General features: G+C 57.9%; 2 protein-coding genes across 2 annotated transcripts; both read right to left on the reverse strand.

The window, feature by feature from the left end:
* Positions 1 to 9066: 9066 nt before the first annotated feature.
* Positions 9067 to 12815, reverse strand: LOC141475860 (SLAM family member 9-like). Its single transcript, XM_074164404.1, has 3 exons — positions 12764 to 12815; positions 9487 to 9777; positions 9067 to 9389 (listed from the first exon to the last, which is right to left on the reverse strand). The coding sequence occupies exons 1-3, from the start codon at positions 12813 to 12815 to the stop codon at positions 9067 to 9069; spliced, it is 666 nt and encodes a 221-aa protein (XP_074020505.1).
* Positions 12816 to 15325: 2510 nt separating this feature from the next.
* LOC141476021 (signaling lymphocytic activation molecule-like) lies at positions 15326 to 22111 on the reverse strand. Its single transcript, XM_074164620.1, is given in 8 exon segments — positions 15326 to 15382; positions 15525 to 15593; positions 15595 to 15693; positions 16414 to 16493; positions 17095 to 17205; positions 18248 to 18529; positions 18879 to 19205; positions 22060 to 22111. Coding segments are annotated over 8 exon segments (1077 nt in total).
* Positions 22112 to 24005: the final 1894 nt, after the last annotated feature.

Raw genomic sequence — 24005 nt, forward strand, 5'->3', positions numbered from 1 at the left:
ACCCTTTCCTGCTAACCCAGCGCGACTGAGTGGGGGGGCGGGGGGGGGGGGGGGGAAAGGATGCTTGTGCACTGGGCCGGGGGCGGGGGACGGTTTACCTTCCCCCTTGTTCCACCGGTAGGTGAAGAAGAGCACGACCAAAGCCACCACCACAAAAATGGCTGGGGACCAGTACCTGATGGGAACAGCCGATGCGGTTTCTAGGGAAAGAGAGAGGAGAGGTGGGCACGCTGCCCACAAAGGTGGCTGGAGGCGGGGGGGGGGGTGTCAGGTACTGGAGGGGCTCTGGGGGGGGTCACGGGGCCCTCTAGGGTGGTGACATCTCCCCAAAACACATCTCGTAGAACCATAGAATGGTTCGGGTGGGAAAGGACCTTAAAGACCATCCCGTTCCCCCTCCCCATCCCACCGGACCAGGTTGCTCCAAGCCCCCTCCAACCTGGCCTTGAACCCCTCCAGGGATGGGGCAGCCACAGCTTCTCTGGGCAACCTGCGCCAGGCTCTCACCACCCTCACAGCAAAGAACTTCTGCCCCACAGCTCAGCTCAATCTCCCCTCTTTCAGCTTAAAACCCTTCCCCCTCGTCCCATCGCTCCCCTCCCTCATCAAGAGTCCCCCCCCAGCTTCCCTGGAGCCCCTTTAGGGACTGGAAAGCTGCTGTCCCTGGGTTAATGTGTCCCATTGCCCATCAGCACGGCATTGGGGCGTGCTGCCCTAGGGTAGAGGAACCAGGGCTATTTCAAAGCCTGAGCTGTTTTTACCAGATTCGACTCATTTCCACCATCTGAGTTTCTGTCCAACTCTGTCCTTATGCTGCTTTCCCAGAACCAGCTGAATTAGGGAAGCGGCTACTTTTCCCGTCTTGGCGGGGGGTGGGGGCTGGGGGGGGGAATGGTGTTGGATCTCATCCAAAGGATGCCCCGGTGACATTGCTCCGCGGGTACCAGCTCAGGGTACCCTGATCAAGAGTCCCCCCCCCAGCTTTCCCGGAGCCCCTTTAGGGACTGGAAGGGGCTCCAAGGTCTCCCCGGAGCCTTCTCTTCTCCAGGCTGAACCCCCCCAACTCTCTCAGCCCCCCCTCCCAGCAGAGGGGCTCCAGCCCTCCCAGCATCTCCGGGGCCTCCTCTGGCCCCGCTCCAACATCTCTTCCTTTCTCCATTGGGACTCACGGGTTTTGTTCCCCATGGCACCTGCTTGTGTGGGCACGGGGGTGGTGACAGGGTCCCCAGTCCAAGGAGGGGTTGGGGTGGCCGTTGGCCACGTCGTCAGCTGCTCCACATCCCCGGTGCTCGCGGTGGGGGCTCCTGTTGGCTCCTGGACCTCATCACCCTGCGTGGTGCTTTGATGCCCGTCTTTGAGGATGAGAGCTGGGCATGAGGGTCATTAATTTGTATTAATGAATTAATTGGGGCCTCCCCAAAGCAGAACCACCCCCCGAGGCTCCGGAATGAAGCGGGGCTGGGGGCTCCACCGGCCCCCGCCGGGTCCTGCACCAGGAGCTCAGGCTCCACTATGGAATGACATGTGGGATGAGTGACATCTCCAGTGACATGGGGCAGAGATGTGGGGCTGGGGGGCCATCACCTGAGCGGGTGGGTGGGTACAGCAGAGCTACCGTCACACATCCTGCTGGGTTCACACCACCCTCCTGCCCGCCAACTCCTCCCCCAGATGGCCCGTACTCCCCCCCCCCAGCTAATGAAGCAAGCGCTAATGACGGCAGTGCCCCGGTGGATGCTGGGGAGACCTTGCCGAGGGCTCGTGGGATGTCACATGCCACCGGGCCACGTCACGCTGACACAGCCCCCGCTGAGCTGTCAGAGGTTGGGCAACTCGGGTGGCGAAATGGGGTGCCCAAGGAAACTGGCCCACAGCCCCGTGAAAGGGGCCGGATGGGCAAGGAACATCCTTGTCACTTGGCCAGTAAAGGGCTGGGCGGGAGCGGGGGGGGCCTGGGGAGTGGATTTGCCACATGGCTCAACGCTGGGGGAGCCCAGGAAACCCCAATCCTCCCCCCAGGCATGAGCCAGACCCACACCAAAGTGGTGCCCTGAGCCTTGTCCCCCCCCCCCAAAAAAAAAAGCCAGGAGAGCATCCTGCCCTGCCACAGAGGGTGCCCCAGGGAGGCATCGTACCCACTGCCTTCACATCACCCCTTCCTCCTCCTCCTCTTCCCTCCAGCCCCAGAGATGGGAGAGACCCCATGCAGCCCCCCCACCCCACCAGCCCCGCTCACCAGCCCCAGAGCAGAACACGGCGACGCAGAGCCAGCCCGTCCCGACACCTCTTGCCTCCATCCTCCTCTGCCCCACCGAGGCCCCCGCCGCCGCTCCCCCTCTTGCAATGGCTTCCTTCCCCTTTCTGCCCCACCAACGGCTTCCTGTCAGCTCAAAGGTGTTGGCACCGAAATAGGGGTGATTAATGGCCAGAAATCATCCCCGGGGGTTCATGTCTGGGGTCAGGGATGGAGCCGTCTCAGCCGTTGGCGTGGGCGATGGAGGAGGTGATGCTCCAGCTCCCTTCAGGCCAGTCCATCACTGGTTGAAGCCCAGTCCAGGCTGGAAATTGGAGTTACAAAGACAGATTTGGTGCCACACAGATGAATCCCATGGTAAAACGCATGACCCACCCAGGTATGTATTTTTAATCGATCAGCGTGAACTTGAGGAACTCAAAACCAAGCCCTATCACATCCTGTGTAAACACAGAGAACAAACAAATTTCTCCCCGGGCTCATCAACAACGGACTGTTTTCACCCAAAATAAGACGCAGCCAGGAATTGAGCTCAGATGTGTCTTGCATTTTTATTCCAGCAGCTCCTAGAGGGCTCTCCTGTGCCAGGCACTTCAAAGAAATCTCCGGTTTCATCCCTGAATAATTTACTATCTGCACAGACGAGACAAAGAGCAGGGGGAAACGGCACGGAAAGAGGCTTCCCAGCGCTGGAAGCGTCCGTCTGTCCGGCGGCACCGGAAAATTGATGCCGAGGTGCAGGTTTTGCTCAGTTGCTGGCTCTGGGTGGGTTTGGGGAGCAGCGAGGGTGGGATGTGCCCCGTGTCCTGCTCGCTGGGCACGCAGGTCCCCCGTAAGTCCCAGCTCGGGGGGAATCCTGCCACAGGACACGCATCCCGGTGGGATGCAACGCTACCTATGCCATGGAGCGTCCTGCATCCCTGGGGGCTTGGAGGGATGTTCTCCTCCCTAAGGCTCGGCTGGAAAGCCGCCTAACTCCACCGACGCAGCACTTCACATCCCAATATTTCACCCAAAAATAGAACCTCATGTACAAATACATCAAAGAAGTGGAGCAAAACAGCACCAGCCACGTTCCTTGTCCTCTTTTCCCCCAAGCCCAGACCACCTCCTGTCCTTGGACCCCGACACGGCCCTGAAAAATCGCAGGGGGCTTGTTCAAGGCCCAAAAGGGTGCTGAGCAGGGTGCTGTGAGGTTTGGAAGGTCCCTCCAGCAGGTCCAGGAGCAGCGAGGGCTGGGGAAGCAGCGAGCACCGAAACCACAGGCGGGGTGTGTGTGTGCCCGGGCAAAGGCACGTGTGTTTCCAGATTCGAGTCTCTGCCACCCAAGGGTTATTTTTGTTTTCTCTTCCCTTCAGCAACCAAATGAAGCAGCCGAAGTATTTGCCAAGTTTAAAAGCCCAGCAACAAGGGGGGGGAAGTGATTAAAAAGAGCTTTTAGAGGGTCCTCAAGTTTTCCCATCCTCTTGGAGCTTGCGGATCCTGCAGGATGAATCCCGGGAGCATCAGTTCACATCCTTGCACCGGGAGGGCTGGGTTTGCAGCCCCACTTTTGCTCCGTGTTCCTTGGTCTGGTCAGAGAGGGCGGAAAAAGGAGCCCAGGCCCCATTTGGATGCCAAAACACGGGCAGAGCTCCTGCGCCAGGGGAGCCTGCGCTTCCAGGGCACTTACATCCCCCCCATCGATGGCCGGGGACCGCTGCTGGCATGGCAGGCAGCAGCGATAGGGAGGGAAGGGGGGGATGCTGAGCTGGGGCCGGTCAGAGAGGAGCACCGCTCTCAGAGCAGGTTCATGGCCGTCTCGGAGCCCTGCCGGGGCTGTTCCAGGGATTCTGGCTGACCCACCGAGGAGTAGAGGGTCTTCTCATCCTGCTCCTGGCACCCTGGCCTGTCGCTGCCCGTCTGCAATTGCAAAGGGACAAAAGCTTTGTGTGGGTTTGCGGGAGCCAATCCCTCCATCGGCAAGAAAGAGGGGAGCCACGGGCTTGGCTCGAGGTTCTGGACCCCAAAAAAGCTCAGTGAAGAGCCATGTCCATGCTCAGGGTTACATCTCTCCCCCTGGGGTCTTGCCCATTGCCTTGCCTGGGGCTGGAGCCCCTCTGGGGGTGATGGCCACGGGGCCAACTCACCTGGGCCTTAGCCTGGATGGTGAAATAGACGGTTTGGGAGGTCTCCACATCAGTGGACGGTGTCTTCTTTGGGTCCTCTTGGTGTTCTTTGGGCAAACTCTGCTGGGGCACCTGGGGAAAGAGATTTTTTTTAAAGTCTTTCCAGGGCTCGGAGCCGGCAAAGGGATCTCGAAGCTGGGTGAGCCACGTTCGGTGCCACGTTCGGTGGGACTGGGGACACGGACCCTGGTGAAGCACCGGGAAGTGCAGGCAGGTGGCTGTGGCCGTGGTGGCTCCCCATGGGCCAGCCCCAACGCTGACATGTCCCCCTTCAAGCTTCCAGGGGGAACTAACAGACAGAGCCAGGGGGTGTCCGGCTGCCGTCCTTCCTCCCTGTCCCCACCATGTGGTCCCCAGGCTGTCCCTGTCCCATGAAGGGGCTCCCCGGCTGCAGACCCCCGTCCGGCCACGTACTGGGAGGAGATGGATGATCCTGCAGGAACTCACCTGCTGGTAGGGGCCGACTTGGGCGTACACCGTCATGTACTCTGCTCCAGCCTCTGCAAGGAGAAAAAAGCACAAGGTCAATGACGGAACGGGCTGCCGGAGCTGGGAAAGGGCCGTGATGGGTCCCCCGGTGCCATCGGGATGCTCCTCACCGAGGGGATGGAGGGAATCCCGGATTAAAGGGTGCTGGGGTGGGGTGAAAGCTTGACCCAGGAGCCCCACGGAGCTGCTGGAGGTGGATCTGGGTGCAGGTTGAGCATCACTTCTCATCCCACCGTCACTCCCGGCCCCTGCGGGAGCGGGGCTTTGCTTGCATCTCAAAGGACAACAGTTGAAGGGGCTCGTTAGTGAAAATCAGCTTTTTTTTTAATTCGAATACAAGATCGGTGGCTGCTTTTGGAGGGCGATATGGATTTGTCTCTCCTTCGTATGTCACCACTGTTGCAGCAAGAATTACCGTCAACTCCTTCTTTGGCTCATCAAACAGAGGAAGGGAGAGAGGATTTAAATCCTTCATAATCCCATTTTGGGGTCAAAATTTCGGTCCCTCTCGTTTGAAGTGTTGCTGCCCCAGAGGAACAGCCAGGCCGGCGTCAGCCCGTGCGGAGAGGAGGGCTTCAGGGAGAGGTTTTCCCCACAGTTGGGAGAACTGGATCCCAAATCGTGGGCCAGGAGGAGCCCGTGGTCCCGGTGCTGGGTGCGCCCCGACATCCCGCTGGGGCACAGGGGAATGGGAAAAAAGGAGGCAGGAATCCCCCATGCGTGTCAGCTTTATTTCAGCTTAGGGAAACAACGAAACACGGACATTAAACATAGAGAAAAGCCATCGAGATCCCCGCTGGGCACTGGCTCAGTGGTGGCGGTGACGGGCACAGCAGGGCCCAGCATGGACCAGCTCAGAATGGAGGGAGAGGATGGGAACTGGTCCCGGTGGCTCTGTTCTTCGCACCCCGAAGCACTGACTCATAGGAGGAGAGGCTGAGGGAACTGGGCATGTTTAGTTTGGAGAAGAGGAGGCTGAGGGGAGACCTCATTGCCCTCTACAACTACCCGAAAGGAGGGTGTAGAGAGGTGGGTGTTGGACTCTTCTCCCAAAGGAATAATGACAGGACCAGAGGAAATGGTCTGAAGTTGGGGCAGGGGAGGTTTAGATTAGATATTAGGAAGAATGACTTTACTGAGAGGGTGGTCAGGCACTGGAACAGCCTGCCCAGGGAGGTGGTGGAGTCACCATCCCTGGAGGTATTTAAGAAACGTGTAGATGTGGCACTTCAGGGCATGCTCTGGTGCCCGAGATTGTTGGGGTTTTTTTTTTTGGTGTGTGTGTATGGTTGGACTCGGTGATCTCAAAGGTCCCTTCCAACCATGAAGATTCTGTGATTCTGAGTTTAGCGGAGCTGATCCTCAAGCAATGCCAACGGTGGGCTTCGGGTCCCAGTGCCACCATCCTCCCGCTCCACCTCCAGGAGCCTCGCATTTCTGTCCCCAAGAGCTAGCAGCAGCGGTTTCAGGCAGCGATTGCTGTCAGCGGTTGCTGGAGCTGTGTGTGGAGTTGTTTCTGGCCACGGGGCTCACAACCCCTCCTTGCTCTGGTCTCCCACCGGTTGTCTCCTGCCAACTCTTGTCTTTTCCCCCAAATCCCTCTTGCTCCGGTGATCTCATGGCTGCGCTCCCGGCTCCTTCTTGGTGGGCTGGCACGGAGTTTTCCAGCACAAGACTGGGGGAGAGGTAGGTTTAAGCCACCGTGACATTGCCTGGGACCGTCCCCTTTCCCTCGCCTCCATGTGTGCAGGGTGGGGGCACGGGGAGGTTGTCGGGGTCCCGTGAGCAGGGATAACGCTCCTGTACCAAGCCACGGTGGTGGATGATTTCCCTCCTGGTCTTAAATGCCACCAGGCTGTTCCCATCAGGAAAAAGGGGGAGGGAGGGAGGGAAATGCCTGGGGGAGCCCCAAAGTCCTACCTGTGTTCACAGCCTCAGCTGCAGGCAAACAGGAGGTGCTCTGACCTGGGGGAGAAGGGACACGGGGCTCCTGTCAGCAGTGACAACCAAAGAGGACCCCACAAAACATCCACTGCAGCCCCTCCCTCTGGGGTCCCATCTCCTGCAGGGACAGTTTCCCATGGGGGACACCACTCACCTTTGGATTTACAGTAGATGAAGAAGGCAATCATTGCCAAAATCCCTGCGGCTCCGATCACGGATGCAGCCACGGCTCCAGCCAGGCTGCTGGAGTAGGTGCCTTGAAAGAGAAGAACGTCCAGTAACAACATCCCCAAATGTGTCTGAGTCTTCCCAGCATCAACGTGGCGGGGGGAGCGGACATATCTCTGCTCCAGTGCCCCCCTGAGCCCTTCCCTGCTCCGCAGGGACCCTTATTTCACACCGACATGGTCCAACACGGAACGGAGGCGACGCTGCATGAGGACTAGCGGCTTTGCAGACAGAGAGAGAATCCCACCCCAGCTTCTCCACGGCCACGACCCCCCGCAATGATGTCCTTTTACACTCTGGGGACCTCACGGGTGGCTTTTTTTGCGGGGGGAAACCCCACATGGGCTGGGGGCAACAGATGGACCTGGATCCAGGCTCCCACCTCCAGCCCCTCCTTGGCTCTGCCTCTACCCTTACGCTCATTGACTCGATGCTCCCACGCCAAGCTGCGACTTTTGGGGGGGACAAGCTTGAAATGTGGACACCCCCCCCACCTCCCCAAATTCCCCAGGTGACAGAGACAGCACATGGGTGTTACGAACATGGCCCAGAAAGCCTGGATATCCCCCATGGGATGTTTTGGGAGGAGATGGATGGTGGTGGCCTCAGGGTCCCCATCTCCCCCCCTGCTCCGGCGGGGGGACCGGGGTGGCCGGATGCTGACAATGAGCTCGGGCACACTCAGACAGGTAAGAGCAAGGCTAGACAGGGACGGGCGTTTGGGCAGCTCACCGGTGGTGGGAGGGTGGGTTGTGTTTTCTGGTGGCATGGGCAGGACGGCTAGGGGAGAGAACAGGGAGAGAGGTAAGTGCCTCTGCCGGGGGGGGGTCCACGTTTCTCTCTTTGCGCTCTGAGGCACAGCTCCGGGGAAAGCTGAGACCACTGGAACAGGATATGACCCATCCCCACCACCCATCTCCACGTCTTTCTGACCTGGTTTCAGCTGAGATAATTTGCTTTCTAGTGACTAATGTGTTTCCAGATTGGGTATGTAAGGCATGTCGATAATGTATATTGTTTCAGTTGTTGCTAAGCCATGTTTATACGATTCAAAGACTTTTTTCAGCTTCCCTTTGAAGTTGGGAAGGAGCATAGACAGAAGAAACTGGGAAGGGAATATTCCATACTCTAGACATGATGCTTGGTGTATAAATAGGGTTGGCCAGGGCTGGCGGAATCCATGATCGCTGCTCGGGTTGGGCTGGGCAACAAGAATGAATGTGTCTTGTATATTCTTTTACCATTATTACTATTATTATTATTATTACTACTACTACTATTATTATTTGGGAGGAGATGGACTGCGGTGGCTTCAGGGTCCCCATCTCACCCCTGCTCCAGCACAGAAAATAATTGTTATAAATAATTAATATTATTATTTATAATATAATTATAATATTAATAACCATTATTATTATTTTCCTTTTCCATTATTGTTCTATTAAACTGTCTTTATCTCAAACAACAACGGGTTTTTTCCCTTTCCTCTGCTTTTCTTCCGCTTCTCCCTATCCTTCTGGTGGAGGACTGGGGGTGGTGAGTGAAAGGCTGTGTGATCCCAGTTGTTGGATGAGGATAAACCACGACATGGAGATGTTGGGAGGGCTGGAGCCCCTCTGCTGGGAGGGGGGGCTGAGAGAGTTGGGGGGGTTCAGCCTGGAGAAGAGAAGGCTCCGGGGAGACCTTGGAGCCCCTTCCAGTCCCTAAAGGGGCTCCAGGAAAGCTGGGGGGGGACTCTTGATGAGGGAGGGGAGCGATGGGATGAGGGGGAAGGGTTTTAAGCTGAAAAAGGGGAGATTTAGGTTAGATATTGGGAAGAAGTTCTTTGCTGTGAGGGTGGTGAGAGCCTGGCCCAGGTTGCCCAGAGAAGCTGTGGCTGCCCCATCCCTGGAGGGGTTCAAGGCCAGGTTGGAGGGGGCTTGGAGCAACCTGGTCTGGTGGGAGGTGTCCCTGCCCAGGGAAAGTGGGGGGACAGGATGGTCTTTAAGGGTCCCTTCCCACCGAAACCATTCCTTGATTCCATGGCTCTCCGTAGCCGTTACCTGCACAGACGGCACCGGGCGAGATGACCGTGGCGTTGTGGCTGCTGACAGGGTTTCGCACCGTGCACGTGAGTGGCAGCTCCTCCGGGGGTGACTCCTCCACCAGCACTGTGGGTCCCTCGCTCAGCAGCCAGCCTCCCATCTTCCAGCCATAGGAGATGTTGCCGTAGCCGGAGCCCGACACGGCGCAGATCAGGGTGTAGTTACAACCATCGGCCGAGCAGTTCTGTGCCGCGCAGGTCACCGTCGGCACCACCAGCTCCCCTGTGGTGGGAAACCGGGGGCTGTCAGGAAATCCCCAGCCCCCCCATTTAACATAGGAAAAAAAAAAACCTCCTGCCAATACTTAAAAGGCACTTACTGTACACACGCAGGGTGAAGGTGGTTTTTGCCTCCGGGGTCTTTGCGGTGTAGTCACCAGCATCATCCATCCTCAGCTGGGAGATGGTGAGGGCTCTGCCATGCTCGGTAAAGGCCAAGCGCGACTTGTAGTTGTTGTCAAAAAATGTAACTTCGGGAGGATTGCCGAATTTCACAGTCGCTATGACCTCGTTGTGAAAGGTCCAGGCTGTGGCTGTATCCAGGGTCTGGAAGAAGAAAGTGACGGACCTGCCCACAGCCCCGATCACCTCTGTCCTGTCGCTGGCACATGCTGGGGAGAGAATCATGGAATGGTTTGGGTGGGAAGGGACATTAAAGACCATCCTGTTCCCCCCTGCCCTGGGCAGGGACACCTCCCACCAGACCAGGTTGCTCCAAGCCCCCTCCAACCTTGGCCTTGAACCCCTCCAGGGATGGGGCAGCCACAGCTTCTCTGGGCAACCTGGGCCAGGCTCTCACCACCCTCACAGCAAAGAACTTCTGCCCCACAGCTCACCTCAATCTCCCCTCTTGCAGCTTAAAACCCTTCCCCCTCGTCCCATCGCTCCCCTCCCTCATCAAGAGTCCCCCCCCCAGCTTTCCTGGAGCCCTTTGAGGCACTGGAAGGGGCTCCAAGGTCTCCCCGGAGCCTTCTCTTCTCCGGGCTGAACCCCCCAACTCTCTCAGCCCCCCCTCCCAGCAGAGGGGCTCCAGCCCTCCCAGCATCTCCGGGGCCTCCTCTGGTCCCTCTCCAGCAGGTCCATGTCTCTCCTCTGCTGAAGACCCAGAGCTGGAGGCAGCACTGGGTGGGGGGGGTGTCTCCCCAGAGCGGAGCAGAGGGGCAGAATCCCCCCCCTCACCCTGGGGATGCAGTCCAGGGGGCAGGGGGGCTTGCTGGGCTGCCAGCGCACGTTGCCGGCTCACCCAAACCCTGTGGGGCATCCCTGGGGACAAGGATGCACATCGGATCACCGACCCTGGATGCGGAGAGCACTGAGGGCTTCCTCCACTCCACTCCATTGTGGAGTGATTGCAGGAATTAGGGGATTCCTTTTTATTTTATTCCCTTTATGCTGGGCTTTTTCCCTTTATTCCCTTTATGCTATGCCCTTTATTTTATTCCCTTTATGCTGGGCTGCCAGCGCACGTTGCCGGCTCACCCAAATCCTGTGGGGCATCCCTGGGGACAAGGATGCACATCGGATCACCGACCCTGGATGCGGAGAGCACTGAGGGCTTCCTCCACCCCACTCCATCGTGGGGTGATTGCAGGAATTAGGGGATTCCTTTTTATTTTAAATAAACTAGTTGCCTCTGAGGCTCTGGGCTGTGGTCCCTCAGGAGGACCAGCGCTTTCACATCCCCCAGGGGCTGGTTCCAGGTTCCCCTGCAGCTACGGGACACCCACGCTGCTTCCCACCCACGAAGGGGAAGGGAAAAAGGGAAAAAGGGGAAAAGGTGCCAAAGGAATAGAGCCTCGAGGCGCAAAATGAAATTGCAAGAAGGAGTTTACAATGACCCAAAGGTCAGGTGGGTTTCCTCTCATCTCCAGACCGAAAGGCCAAGTTCATCTCCACGAGACAGCAAGAAAACGGGTGGTTTCTTCCCTAAATGTGCAGTTGCTTCTCCCCTTCTTCTGAGAAGGAAGAAGATATTTCCCTCTTTTTTTGCCTCCTCCCATTTTAAAAATTAGTGCTGAGCGGTACGGGCTGGGGACGGGGGTTTTCTCCCCGGTTCCTTGGAAAGGGGAAGGATCCTGGCTCAGCCAGACCCCGAGGCTGCCACCTCTTCCCGGGGATCTGCGTTTCTGGTCCCCGCGGGGACGTCTCGGGAACAGCCAGAAGAGGCATCTCCGACTGCACGGAAGGAAAACTGGTCGGGGAGATAAACTCGAAGGCGACATTTCTGCTGATAAAGCAGATAAAGACCCCGGAGGACTTTTTCATCCGTCATCGGTGAAACCCTCCTGGAGGCTGCAGGAAGGGGGTCGGGGCAATACCAGCGTCTTTGCCCATTTCCCCTCGTCTGAAAAGAGGCACAAAACTTCTCCTGCTCCAAACAACCCTAAAATACCCTCCAATGAAACGGCGGAAGGGCGGAAAAACTCAGAGACAACACGTGGGGGAGCAGAACGGCCAGCTCGGTGGCCGGTGCATGTGACAGCCCGCTGGGCTGGAGCTGAGACCTGACGCATTCACTCATCAGCGGAGGGGGACCACGCCGGAGCGAGGGGCCAGCACCGGGTGCTGCTGGGCATCTCGCACCCTGCTTTGCCCAAAATCCTTGGGATAAAGTCCGTCCCCTCGGGGCTGCACCTGCATCGCTGGTCCCTCATGTGCCACCTCTGTCCCACACACACCAGACCCTTCCCCACACTTTCCAGCCCCATTCCCACACCATCTGCCCCATCCCCACACACCAGCCCTGTCCCCACACGTCAGCACCATCCCCACACATGCCAGCCCTGTCCCCACACATCTGCCTTGTCCCCACACATCTGCCTTGTCCCCACACATGCCACCCCATCCCCACACACCAGCCCCATCCCCACACACGCCAGCACCATCCCCACACATGCCAGCACCATCCCCACACATCTGCCCCGTCCCCACACATCTGCCCTGTCCCCACACACGCCAGATCCATCCCCACACATGCCACCCCGTCCCCACACACACCAGCACCGTCCCCACACATCTGCCCTGTCCCCACACGTCAGCACCATCCCCACACATGCCTCCCTGTCCCCACACATGCCAGCACAGTCCCCACACTTTCCAGCCTTGTCCCCACACGTCTGCCCTGTCCCCACACATCTGCCTCGTCCCCACACATGCCACCCCATCCCCACACACACCAGATCCATCCCCACACATGCCACCCCGTCCCCACGCATGCCAGCACAGTCCCCACACGTCAGCACCATCCCCACACATGGCACCCTGTCCCCACACACACCAGCACCGTCCCCACACATCTGCCCTGTCCCCACACACCAGCCCCATCCCCACACATGCCAGCACCGTCCCCACACGTCTGCCCTGTCCCCACATGTCTGCTCTGTCCCCATGCACCAGCCCCGTCCCCACACATGCCAGCACCGTCCCTACACATCTGCCCCGTCCCCACACGTCAGCACCATCCCCACAATTTCCAGCCCCGTCCCCACACTTTCCAGCCCCATCCCACCTCTCCCGGGAATCCCTAAAGCCTCCTCGAGTCCCCCATGGGCTCCTTCCCTTCCACCATGGGGAGGAAAATGAGCACCTTGTCCTTACCTGCTCGGTGGAGGAGGAGGAGGGTGAGGGGCAGGCACCGAAACACGTCCATGGGTGCAGAGAGAGGGGCTCGTGGCACCCAGCATCTGCGGCAAGTTCGCCGTCAAAAGAGGAAAAGGCAGGTTGACGCTGCAGAGCTGTCCCTCCCACAAGGCGGGTGGAAATCATCCGAGATTCAATCATTACACTTGGACCAGCAAGGCGGGGACAAAAAAAACCCGCGGGCGCAATGAATATGTATGTAAATCTCCACGTCTCCAACCAGAGCGTGAGAGCCACCGCAGAGAGGACCATCCCGGGCCACCTGTGACAAGTGTCCCAGCTCCCCTGGGGGAAGCAGCCCAAAGAGAGGGGTGTTGCGGGGACCGTCGCGGGGCAGCACCCCGCTGGTACCCGTGGAGCAATGTCACCGGGGCATCCTTTGAATGAGATCCAACACCATTCCCCCACCACCACCACCCCCCGCCAAGACGGGAAAAGTAGCCGCTTCCCTAATTCAGCTGGTTCTGGGAAAGCAGCATAAGGACAGAGTTGGACAGAAACTCAGATGGTGGAAATGAGTCGAATCTGGTAAAAACAGCTCAGGCTTTGAAATAGCCCTGGTTCCTCTACCCTAGGGCAGCACGCCCTGATGCCGTGCTGATGGGCAATGGGACACATTAACCCAGGGACAGCAGCTTTCCAGTCCCTAAAGGGGCTCCAGGAAAGCTGGGGGGGGACTCTTGATGAGGGAGGGGAGCGATGGGACGAGGGGGAAGGGTTTTAAGCTGAAAGAGGGGAGATTGAGCTGAGCTGTGGGGCAGAAGTTCTTTGCTGTGAGGGTGGTGAGAGCCTGGCCCAGGTTGCCCAGAGAAGCTGTGGCTGCCCCATCCCTGGAGGGGTTCAAGGCCAGGTTGGAGGGGGCTTGGAGCAACCTGGTCCGGTGGGAGGTGTCCCTGCCCAGGGCAGGGGGGGGGACTGGGTGGTCTTTAAGGTCCCTTCCAAACCAAAAAAACCACCAAAGCAGCAGCGACTGAACTGCTCAATTCAGAGACACCTGGGGGGGTGTCGTGTCCCCCCCTCCATAACCCCCTTTACCTGCTCTGACCATCACCTGGGAGCTGGGGGGGGTGTGCGGGTTGCAGCACCATGGCTCAATGCCCGTCCCCCCCCCCCCATGGCAATATTCGCATTTTTACTTGAACCCTTCCCCATACTGAGCACCCCATGTCCCCTCGCAGCCGTGGGGCGGGCTGTGACATGGGGGTGCACGCCGAGGTGGCACATCACAGTGTGTCCCATCATTCTGAGAGGTGGCACCGGGCTCCGTCCCACACCAAGTCCCAGGCACAGAATTTGGGGATTTTTAAAGCTGTTTTAGAGGCACGAGGGCAAGTGTGACATTGCCTTCCCCTGGACCTGGGGGAAGCGGTTGCTTCGCGGCTAAGGAAGCAGCTCAGATATTTTTCCTTTGTAATGAAAGAAGGAAGTTAAGGAAGTGCAGAAACACTGATTTCTCTTCCCCCCACCATTCCCTCCCACCCCACAAAGCCTGATCCAGTCTCTGACACCCTTCTCCAGCAAACCTTTCCAAAAGGCTTTTCTATAAATTTATTTTCCTTTCCCTCGGCAGCAGCACAGGGGATCAGACCTGCTGTAGGGGCTGAGTTCTGTCGGGGCTATAAACCAGTTCAGACTGGGCGGGGGGGAATTGGAAAGAGATTTTACAGCCCCGATCCCTCCTCCGGGCCACTTCCAGCATCCCCACGCTGGCCATTTCTGCAAGGAAGGGGAGACCTGCTGTGGGCTGAGGATGGCCACGCCACAGCCAGGTCCTGCCTTTCCTCTCTCAGCCAGAAATTCAGCTTGAAATCGCCACCCCCGGCAGGTTCTTGCTGTCCCCAGAGCCAATAGTGCAAAAGGAAGGGGCTGGAAGAGCGCAGTGGGAAATGGCTGCTTCCTTCCTGGTGCTGGAGGAATGAAGGAGCCCGGCAGGACTTGGCTTCAGTCAAAACCAGGGTCTTTCGTTACAGGGGCAAAGGTGGACATTAAAAAAAAAACCCGCTTCGGATTTTACCCCGTTGTGGGATCACCATCGGTGTCACCGGCTGCCACAAGCCCGGGGCTCCCTCTAGTGAAGCCGGGGCCACGGGATGAGGCTGTGGGGTGAAAACCCACGGGGCAGGGATGAGCTTGGGGGGATAAACCTCCTCCGGCCACGCTTCCTGGTGCTGCCACACGGTGCCAACGGGCTGAGCCTTCCCCTCCGAGGCGCTGATTCTCTCCCCACTGGCTCATGCCCAGCTGCGGGGTCGTATCCAGAGCCCCTCCATCCTCTCCCGGTGCTTCAGCATCTTCCCGGCCACCCTCAGCAACACTCCAGGGAGATTCCTGCCTTGCCTCATCCCCCCCATCCTTCACCTCCGCAGCCATCGATGCATCCCCAGTTCAGCTGCGGGTGGGGGTCAGCCCATGCCGGAGGGTTTTGCCCCCATTCCCCAGGGATGAACGGGGTTTTCTCCAGCCAGGAATGTCGATGTGGGTGCCCGGTGAGCAGAGGGGGTGCCCGCTGCCCGGAGATGCTCAGGCCATGGGCATCATCACGCTGGCATAAACTGTCGTGGGCTCCCTGTCGGGGCTCTGCGGCAAAGAGGAGGGGGGCACAGGGGTCGGCAAGGTGCCCGAGTTGGAGGGGGGGGTCCATGGGTTACCCCACAGCGATGCCCAGCTGGGGTGATGCCCCTGGGGGAAGAGGGGGGGGGGGGTGGGCAGCCAGCCTTACCTGTGAGAGGGATGGGTGGCCCTGAAGGACAAGGGGCTGTGTCTGGGGGCTGTGCGGGGGACGGGGGGGGTCTGCGGGGGGACGGGGCCGTGTCCGGGGGCAAGCCGGTGGCTGCAGCGTAGATGGTGGTGCAGGAGGGGTGCTCGGCGGCGGGGTGCCCTTTCTGCTTCTGCGTGGGGAGGGAAGGATGAGGGAAGGCAGCTCACCACCCTCCACCCTACATGGACCCTCCCCATTTCCTCCCCACTTTGCACTAAGCAGGGCTTGGGGAGGGGGGGGAAAAACACACAATCTGTCCCCAAAGCCACCCTGGGATGCTGGGGAAGATGCAGCAGCCTTATTCCCAGTGATTCCCAGTGCACAGCGGTCAGGCTGACTCCTGGAATGGCAGGAGTGAGTCACCCCAGGGAGCCCACGGTCACCCCGGTGCCCCCCCAGCCACAATTTCACCCTCTCCCTTGCCAGCCACAGGGCTGGATTGACACCCAGTGGCCACAGCCCACCACAGAGGGTGTTGCAGACCAGAGAGGAGGCACCCAGCAACGTCTCAGAGCTTTATGCGCTGCTGCCACCATCCGAGACCCCCACCCAAGAAAACCCAGTGGGGTCGTGCCCAATCTCCCCACCGGCTGCAGCGCTCGGGGTCCCATCACTAAAGGAGCATTTATAAGATCATAGAATGGTTTGGGTGGGAAAGGACCTTGAAGATTGTCCCGTTCCCCTCCCTGCCCTGGGCAGGGACACCTCCCACCAGACCAGGTTGCTCCAAGCCCCCTCCAACCTGGCCTTGAACCCCTCCAGGGATGGAGCAGCCACAGCTTCTCTGGGCAGCAGCATTTCCATCGTTAAAGGAGTTTTTCCCCCCGGGTTTCTGCTGGTCATGGCTCACCTCCACCCTCTGCACCTGGGAGTAGATGGTGTGCACCTCGTTGTCCTCGGCCCGCGGCAGGTGCTGCTGCTCCTGGATGGCTGCAGGGGGACAAGAAAGTCGCCCGTGAGGGGAGCAAGGACCAGGGGGACCCCGGCGCTTTGCCAGCCGCATCCTGCCCCAATGCCCCCAGGCATGGCACGGGTGAGCCCACGCTGGATCCGTCACCAGTGCAGTGACCGGTGGCTGGATCCGGCTGTGGTCGAAGGATTTCTGGCCGTCACGGGTCAGGTTTGCAAATTTGTCACTGCCCAGGAAAGGGGAAGGGGGGGCCACAGCCCCCGGGGCACTCGGGGAGAGGATGCTCTCTCCGATTTGGGCTGGGATCATTCAGTTCCCCTCGACACCAGGCAATATCATCTCAGAAGCTCGTCCTCCGGGTAGAGCATTGGAGATCACATGTAGGTACATTTCTCTTTTTTTTTTTTTGGTTTCCTTCCTGCCTTTTACCCTGTGCTTCAAAAGAGACACATTTTGCTCTTTCCCAAGGACCAGGGTAGTCCCAAGACGAGGTGCTCACAGGGATCAGCCCCTTGGTCCATTCGCTGAGGCTGGCTGGGGGCACCTTCTGTCCCCCCCCCAGAGGTTCACCCCACCCATGGACCACCAACCACCCCAGCACCCTTCCCTCAGGGCACTCACCGATGGACATAGGCAAATGGGTGGCCACGAAGACCCCGGTGAGCATCACCACTGCGACGATGGGTACCACCACCATCAGCACGAGATGCCCCGTCCTCACCCCGGCGCTGCCTGGGATGGGGGGCAGAGAGGGGAGGGGGGGTGTCAGCTGCCAACCCCGGGGCCCAGAGTCACCCAGAGTCACCCAGAGCTGAACAGAACGGGCTGCTAAAATCTTTCTTCATCTCGTCACCTGATTTGGGGCTGATAATGTCAACAGAACAGGAAACAAAGGGCAGGAAACGCTTCTCTTAAACAGAGCTCTCTCTAATCGCCTCCAGACTGCAACAGCCTGAGAAAAACCTGCTGGGGCCTGATGGGGGCCAGATAAAACCCTCAAAACTTCTCCTGGTGGTTTTCCGGAGGCCTGCGGGGAGGCAGCCCCTTTGTACAACACCCTTGCATCGCAGGTACATGAGAAAAGGGCCCTGGGACAGAGCTCTGCAGCTCCAGCCGGGCTCCCACCGCGGTGGCCCCGCTCCTGGACCTCTAACGGTGACACCAGGCAGGGGTGTCCCATGGTGCAAGGAGGGGTTTGGAGGCAAGGGGGTGAGAAACAAGCCCAACACCCTGCCTGGAGCATCTCATTTCAGCACCTTCCCTTTCTTAAGCAAGAGAAAGGGACCGTTTTTCCCCACGGGGTTATTTTCTCATCACAGGTCCTGGCCAGAGCCCCAGGAGGGATGCGACTTCTCCTCCGGGTCCCGGGGGGAAAGGGGCAGCCACCACACCACCCGGCCCCAGCGAAAGTCCCCCACGTCACGAGGGCGTGCTAGAAACCCCCGGTGACAGAGAGCATGACTTTTACCCCGAGAGCCTCCGAAGGGGAAGTTGTCACTGAGGTTTTTCTCCTCCCCAAACCACCCGGCGCAAAAGCCTCACACATTTAAAATGAGCCCAGGGCACCGGAGCGCGGTGACTGAACTGGCCGGGGAGGCAGGTGGGACCCTCCACGGATGGAGTTTACTGGAAAGACTGGGCAACCCTGAGCGGGTGACACTTTTCTTGCAAAAGGCTCCTTCAAGGCTGCCTAAAGCAGTGGGAAAAGGTCCCCTGGAAAAGAAGAGTGGGACTGGGAGGCTGGAGATAGCCGGGTGGGCAACTGGGGACTTACCCCCTTGCTCGTAGCTGCACGTGGAGGAGTTGAAGGTGGTGACACGGCGGCTGACGGGGTTGCTGGCCGTGCAGGCGCAGGCGATGCTGGCATTCTGCAGGGGGTAGGAGAGGTGGAGGAGGCTGCCGTTGCGGGAGCAGAGCCCCAAGGCGCTGGTGTCCCCGCTGTCCCAGCTGTAGGAGATGTTGTCCCCTCGCTCCGCCGTGCAGTTGAGGGTGACGGCACAGCTGCCGTTGGCCAGTGCCCAGTTGAGGACCTGGATGCTGGGGTCGGACACTGGTTCTGGAGAGAGGGAAAGAGTAGGCAAAAGTTTGTGTCTCGGGGAGGATGCAAACATTCCTGCCTGGGAAATCCTGCTGGCTCCCCTAAATCCCCGGGAGATGGGGAGGAACTAGTCTGGCCTGGACCCGCTGCAAACCCATTAGAGGGAGACATGGGCTGCATGAACCAAAAAGCTCCTGGGGGCACCCAGATGGGGCTGCAAGAAGGTCCTGGACTCACCACAGCACCTTGACATCAAAGTGGTCATCTCCCACCCTCCTCAACCAATACCCACCTCCCAGACCTTCTCCCAGCACCCCAAGAGGCTGGTAGCACTCAGGATGGTCCTCCCAAAGCTGCGGGGTCTCACCATACACCTCCAGCTGGATCTGCCAGACTTTCTCCTCCGGCCCCTTGCTGATTATGTACTCGTGGAGCTGCCTGTCCTCCCGGCTGGTGTTCAGGATCTCCAGGGAGAAGTTGACCGTGTGGAAGCGAGTTCGTTCCTGCATGTAGTTGGTGTAGTTGCCGTCCGAGTACTTGAGCAGGACCAGCTTCCTCTGTGGGTCCTCCGTGTCCCGCTTCCAGACGGCCGCCCCGAAGCGCAGGGTGAGGTTCTGGAGTTCTGGAGGGATCTGCAATAGCGTCGCCTTCCCCAAGGTGCCCAGCACCGTCTCCCTCGCCCCACGGCCCATCCCTGGGAGGAGAGCAGAGAGAAGGGCTGAGGAGGGCAGGGACACATGGCGGGGGTGCTCCAAGGAACCATCGTTCCCCCTATCCCAGCTCTGCCAGAGGAGGGCAGATGCCCGTGGGGCTGCGGTAGCCGGCCACAGCGTTGGACCCACCCTGGCAATCTGCAGATCGGGAACAGCTCAGGTTGTGTGAGATACATGGGTGGAAAATTGAATGAGATTATCTAACCGCGTGCTTGAGGTCTGGGTGATCCACCACATCCTGCACCAACGAGTGCGGGCAGGTGGGAAGAGGAGTCAGGCTGCACATGGGGACTTGGTGCCAGCTCTGCCCCGTGACCACCCCATAGCACCATCCCCAGAAGCAAAGGAGCGACCCCCAGCCCCATGTCCTCCATCCCTAAGGATGCGGGTTGAGGGCTCGGCTCAGGAGCTGGAGGGGAAGCGTTGTCTTCCTCTGCTCTTCCTCCCCACTCTCTCCTTCCCAGAGCAAGGTGAGAAGATCTTCATTTGCATCAGCCTCAGCATCCTCCGGCATCAGGCACTGCCTGTGTGATGGCCAAATCCTGTTTTAAGGCTCCTGTGCCAACAGAATTTTGGCACAATGGCAACCAGCCAGAGCAGTAGATCATCATCCCGTGGAGCTGAGATGCTCCCTCCCATGAGGGCAAGGTGCTCATGGTCCCAGTCCGGTGGAGATGCTGGTCCTTGAGAGAAGGGTCCTGGCAGCAGTGGGACCAGCCTGAAGAAGTCCCAGTGACACCAGAGCAGTCCAGAGCGAAGCGATGCTTAGTACCTGTTGGCCAAAGCCTGCAGTTGGGTGCACGACATGGCACCCACCTCCCTCAAGGCCCCTCAGCTCCAGAAACCTTTGGTGGGACTTTTCTTGTGGAAGTTGCAGGGAGCGCAGCCTCTTGGAGGTGGGCTCAGGTGTAAATCCTTCTCCTGGTCGAGGTGGTCCCAGGTGTGTTTCTTGGTGGCCACAGAAAAGCGCTCTTAAGAGAGGTGCAACCATCTCCCACATGTCCCAAAGCGTCTTGGCCACCTGGGTTTCCTGGAGAGCACGTGAGAGGGTCTTCTCCTTCAAACCCTTTCCTGCCTTTGGCTATGAGGCAATGACTCATATTTGCCCACACCCTGGGGCAAACAAGTTTGTTTTTGTAGGAAATAGTGCGGTGCCAGCTCATCACTGATGCCAGGCGCCGGCAGCGGGAGTGTGGAAGGAACCCCACCATCTCACCCCCATGTTTCCTACCAACTTCTTTCCATCGGGGCGAGGGGAAAAAGAGAAGAGGGGGAGCTACCCCAGAAGGACAAGGCTGGAGAGGCCCAGATAAGCCCAGTATCTGCCTCTCTTGGGCCACATACGGTTACAGTAAAAACCACACAGAAAACACTCTCCCAAGGGAGTGCCATCACTTATTTTTGCCCCCTTCCCACCCTCCATGGCACGAAGCACAGCATTTCCTGAGCTGTCCCTGTGGACCACATCTCCCCGGCATCGAAGCATCCATGCGGACACGGCCATCACCCCGCAGGCACCCCGCCATCTGCCTGCCCCACCACCTCCTACATTTTTTGCTGACACATTTACTGTAAAAGAGCCCAACACGCAGGCGGATGCTGTATTTTTTTCTCAGCAACATGTGTTTTTTGACATCCCGTGGTCGGGGCTCCTCATTAATTACCAGATGGAAAAGCCCTTTGGACATCACGTTAGAAAAACCCTCCACCCTGGCAGGGAGCATCTCCTTTATGGGGAAGATGACTCGGATGAAGCAAGAGGGATGGAAGGAGGTCTGAAAGCAGCCAAAGCCCAGTTGGAGGGGCTGGAGGAAGGCAAGTGACCCCCACTGGCTCAGCTGTGGGTCTAGAGCAGCCCCAAACATCAGGCTGGTGGGACTTTCGCTGTGCTGGCCAGGCAGAAACCACCAGGGGGATTTTAAAGGCAAGTATTCTAGTAACGGTGAGCAAGCAAAGCCAAGGAGAAACCCCAGCTCTGCCAAGGTCCCCCATTTCCCAGCCGAGCCCTTCGTTTTACACCCGGTAATTACACAGATGCAGTGGCAGAGGGCTCCTGGGCCTGCGGGGACACACGGTGTCCCCAGGGAAGGGGTAGAGACATCAGGCTGGCACCAAGAGGAGGGTCAGGATTAGTCACAGCTCCCTTTGCTCTGCTCAGGGGCACCAAACCCAATTTTACAACATCTTCCTGTAACTGCCAATGGGCTGGGAGGAGAGGACCCAGGAGACCAAGGAGGTGGTGGGGTCCTGGTGGCCCTTACTCCCTGGTCTGGGGGGGTTTCAACTCATCCAGGACACCATCATCCCCAGGACACCATCGTCCCCAGGCCACCCTCCAGGACCCTCTGGGCACCCAGAAAACAGGCTTTGCCCCGCTGCCAGCCCCTTTCCGCTCACCTTAGACACGTTTCATTGCTTGGGAACCGTCTCCCAGCCCACTGGCACCTCTGGATCCAGACACTTGGGATCGCAGACAGTCAGACACCGAGGACCTTCATCTCAAGTGCCCCAATGCACATCTGGTACTAAGTTATATGCTCAGCGCTATTAATAACCCATTAAAATGGACGGTAGAGCACTTTCCTATTACAGCTACACTTTGTCCATCACCATCTTTGTTCATTCATCAACTTTTATTCTCTCCTCCCTCAGCCCTGACAAGTAGGAGCATATAAGGGATGCGCCATGCGTCCAGCTCAGAGTCACCAACCATTTATCTTCTATATGACTATTTATACTCAAGCTGCCCAGCCGCCCAGCACAGAAAAGTCTTAATATTTGCCAAAAAAAAACCCTCTCCAAACAGGGATTTCACAGAGAGGAGAAGGTACGTACCCCAAACCGAGCCGAGAGAGATCAGCAGCCAGAGCCGCGCGCTGCAGCCCATCCCTCGGTTCACGGAGCCTCTGTTGCAATGCAATTAATATCTGCTGACAGGCTCAGTATAAGAACAGGTGTACTCAAATCAGAGACGCTGCCGTGGGCCATGTGTTTCCTGTTTTTGGCTGAATGACTCTCTTTTTTGTTTTTTTTTTTTTTTTTTTTTCTTGAGTGGAAAGTATTCAAAGCACCAAAGCCGTGCTGCTTCGCTGGAGACAGCCCGAGACCTGCAGAAGGAAGCAGAGCATCAATTTAGAGCTCCTACCAGAACTGCATCATTAACCCGACCCCAGAAGAAGAGGAAACGACCAGAAATAAAATCATTTGGCTTCCAGTAACAACTTCCCGGGGTTGTACAGAGCCTCCCAATCGCGGAGGGGATGGAGGTGGGCGGCCGCTCCCCTGATGTGGCATCATCCCACCCGCTGCTGCCCCATCCCAGCACCGGGGGGGTGGGACCTGGTCCGAAGCCCCCCCCAGAGAGCCAGCGTGCACCAGTGCTTGCAGCCACAGTGCTGGAAAACCCCAAATATTCTGGGATTAACCCATAGCCTGGCTTTGCGCTGTATGGGATCCACAGGGATGGTCTTTAAAAACCCACCGAGGAAAAGCCCAATCCTTCCCAATCCAGGGAAGTGACCTGGATTTGAATTTTCTCCTGTTCGATGCCATCCCCACGGCACACTCGGGGATGGGGACAGTCCCCCAGCTCCTGTGGGTGTGCCCCAGGGCAGGGATGGAGCGGGGACCGCAGCCTCCTGCGCTCAGTGGGGATGTGGAGTGTGGGGAAAACACCGCTCACTTGTTCCGCTGCTGGAAAAGGGTGAGAAAAACTCCGTTGTTTTGGTGGTTTTAGTGCCATGAATTATTCACCTCCTCCGGTGCTCGGCCCGCGCAGCTTGAAAATGAAAGAAGTGGTGGTTTTTTCCTATTGCTTTCTTCAGGTTTTCTTTGCTTTTTCTGGTTTTCAGAGGAGAGCAGAGACAACGGGGTGAAGCAGGAATTCCTCCACTGTTCTAAACCAAGGGAATAAAGAGTGAACTCACATCCCACTGCTTTTCAGTGGAGCCGAGCTCCAAGACCTCCATGAATTTCATTTCCAATAAATTATTTCTAATGATAAAAAACCCAAAACCACAGAAAACCACCCCGGCATCCTTCTAGGCTGCTCCTTCCTTCTCGGAAAGTATCTGGTTGAGAAAAGAAAAAAAAAAAAAAAAAAAAAAAAAAAAACAAAAACAAACCAAATAAGCCATTTCCAAATAATGAGCAGTTCACGGAAGGGAAGAATTCATCAGAAGCATAAAAAAGAGAGGATGAGTAAGAGCAGTACAAGGGGATTTGGCTCCTTTTCTTGGTGCACACACACAAGGAGCATTGGCTGAGCTGTTCCTCCCAGAGGATCCAGGACCGAGCGCTTGGGCAGATGATGGAGGGGCGAAGACATCTCCTTGGGGTGTTTTGCAGAGCAGCAAGTTGTCTCAGCACAAATCCCACCCAAAAACCAGTGGTGAGGAAGGAGGTCTCTGATGGATGGGATCCACCACCTCAGCCCCCACCCCAGGCAGGGCAACAGGATGGTCCCCAACCCTCCCTGTGCCACAGATGGGTGCAGACAGTGCATGGAGAAGACCATTGACCACAAACTGGTCCCAGAAAGCCATAAAACCCCAGTATCACCCATGGGGCACTACCACAGCAGCATGTCCTAGGCTGGGCTTCCACCAGCCGGGAGAAACGGGAAAAATTATTTAACAAGCAAAACCATCAAGAAAAAATCCTTCCAGGAAGCACCTGGGGGCACAAAAAACATACAGGCAGTCACAGAAAAACCTCCTTTAACCCAAAATAATGATCCTAAATGCCTTTACTTTCCCCACCAGCTCAGGCTGAAGTCTACT

This window comes from Numenius arquata, chromosome 27 (assembly GCF_964106895.1).
Source record: "Numenius arquata chromosome 27, bNumArq3.hap1.1, whole genome shotgun sequence".
Lineage (NCBI taxonomy): Eukaryota > Metazoa > Chordata > Aves > Charadriiformes > Scolopacidae > Numenius > Numenius arquata.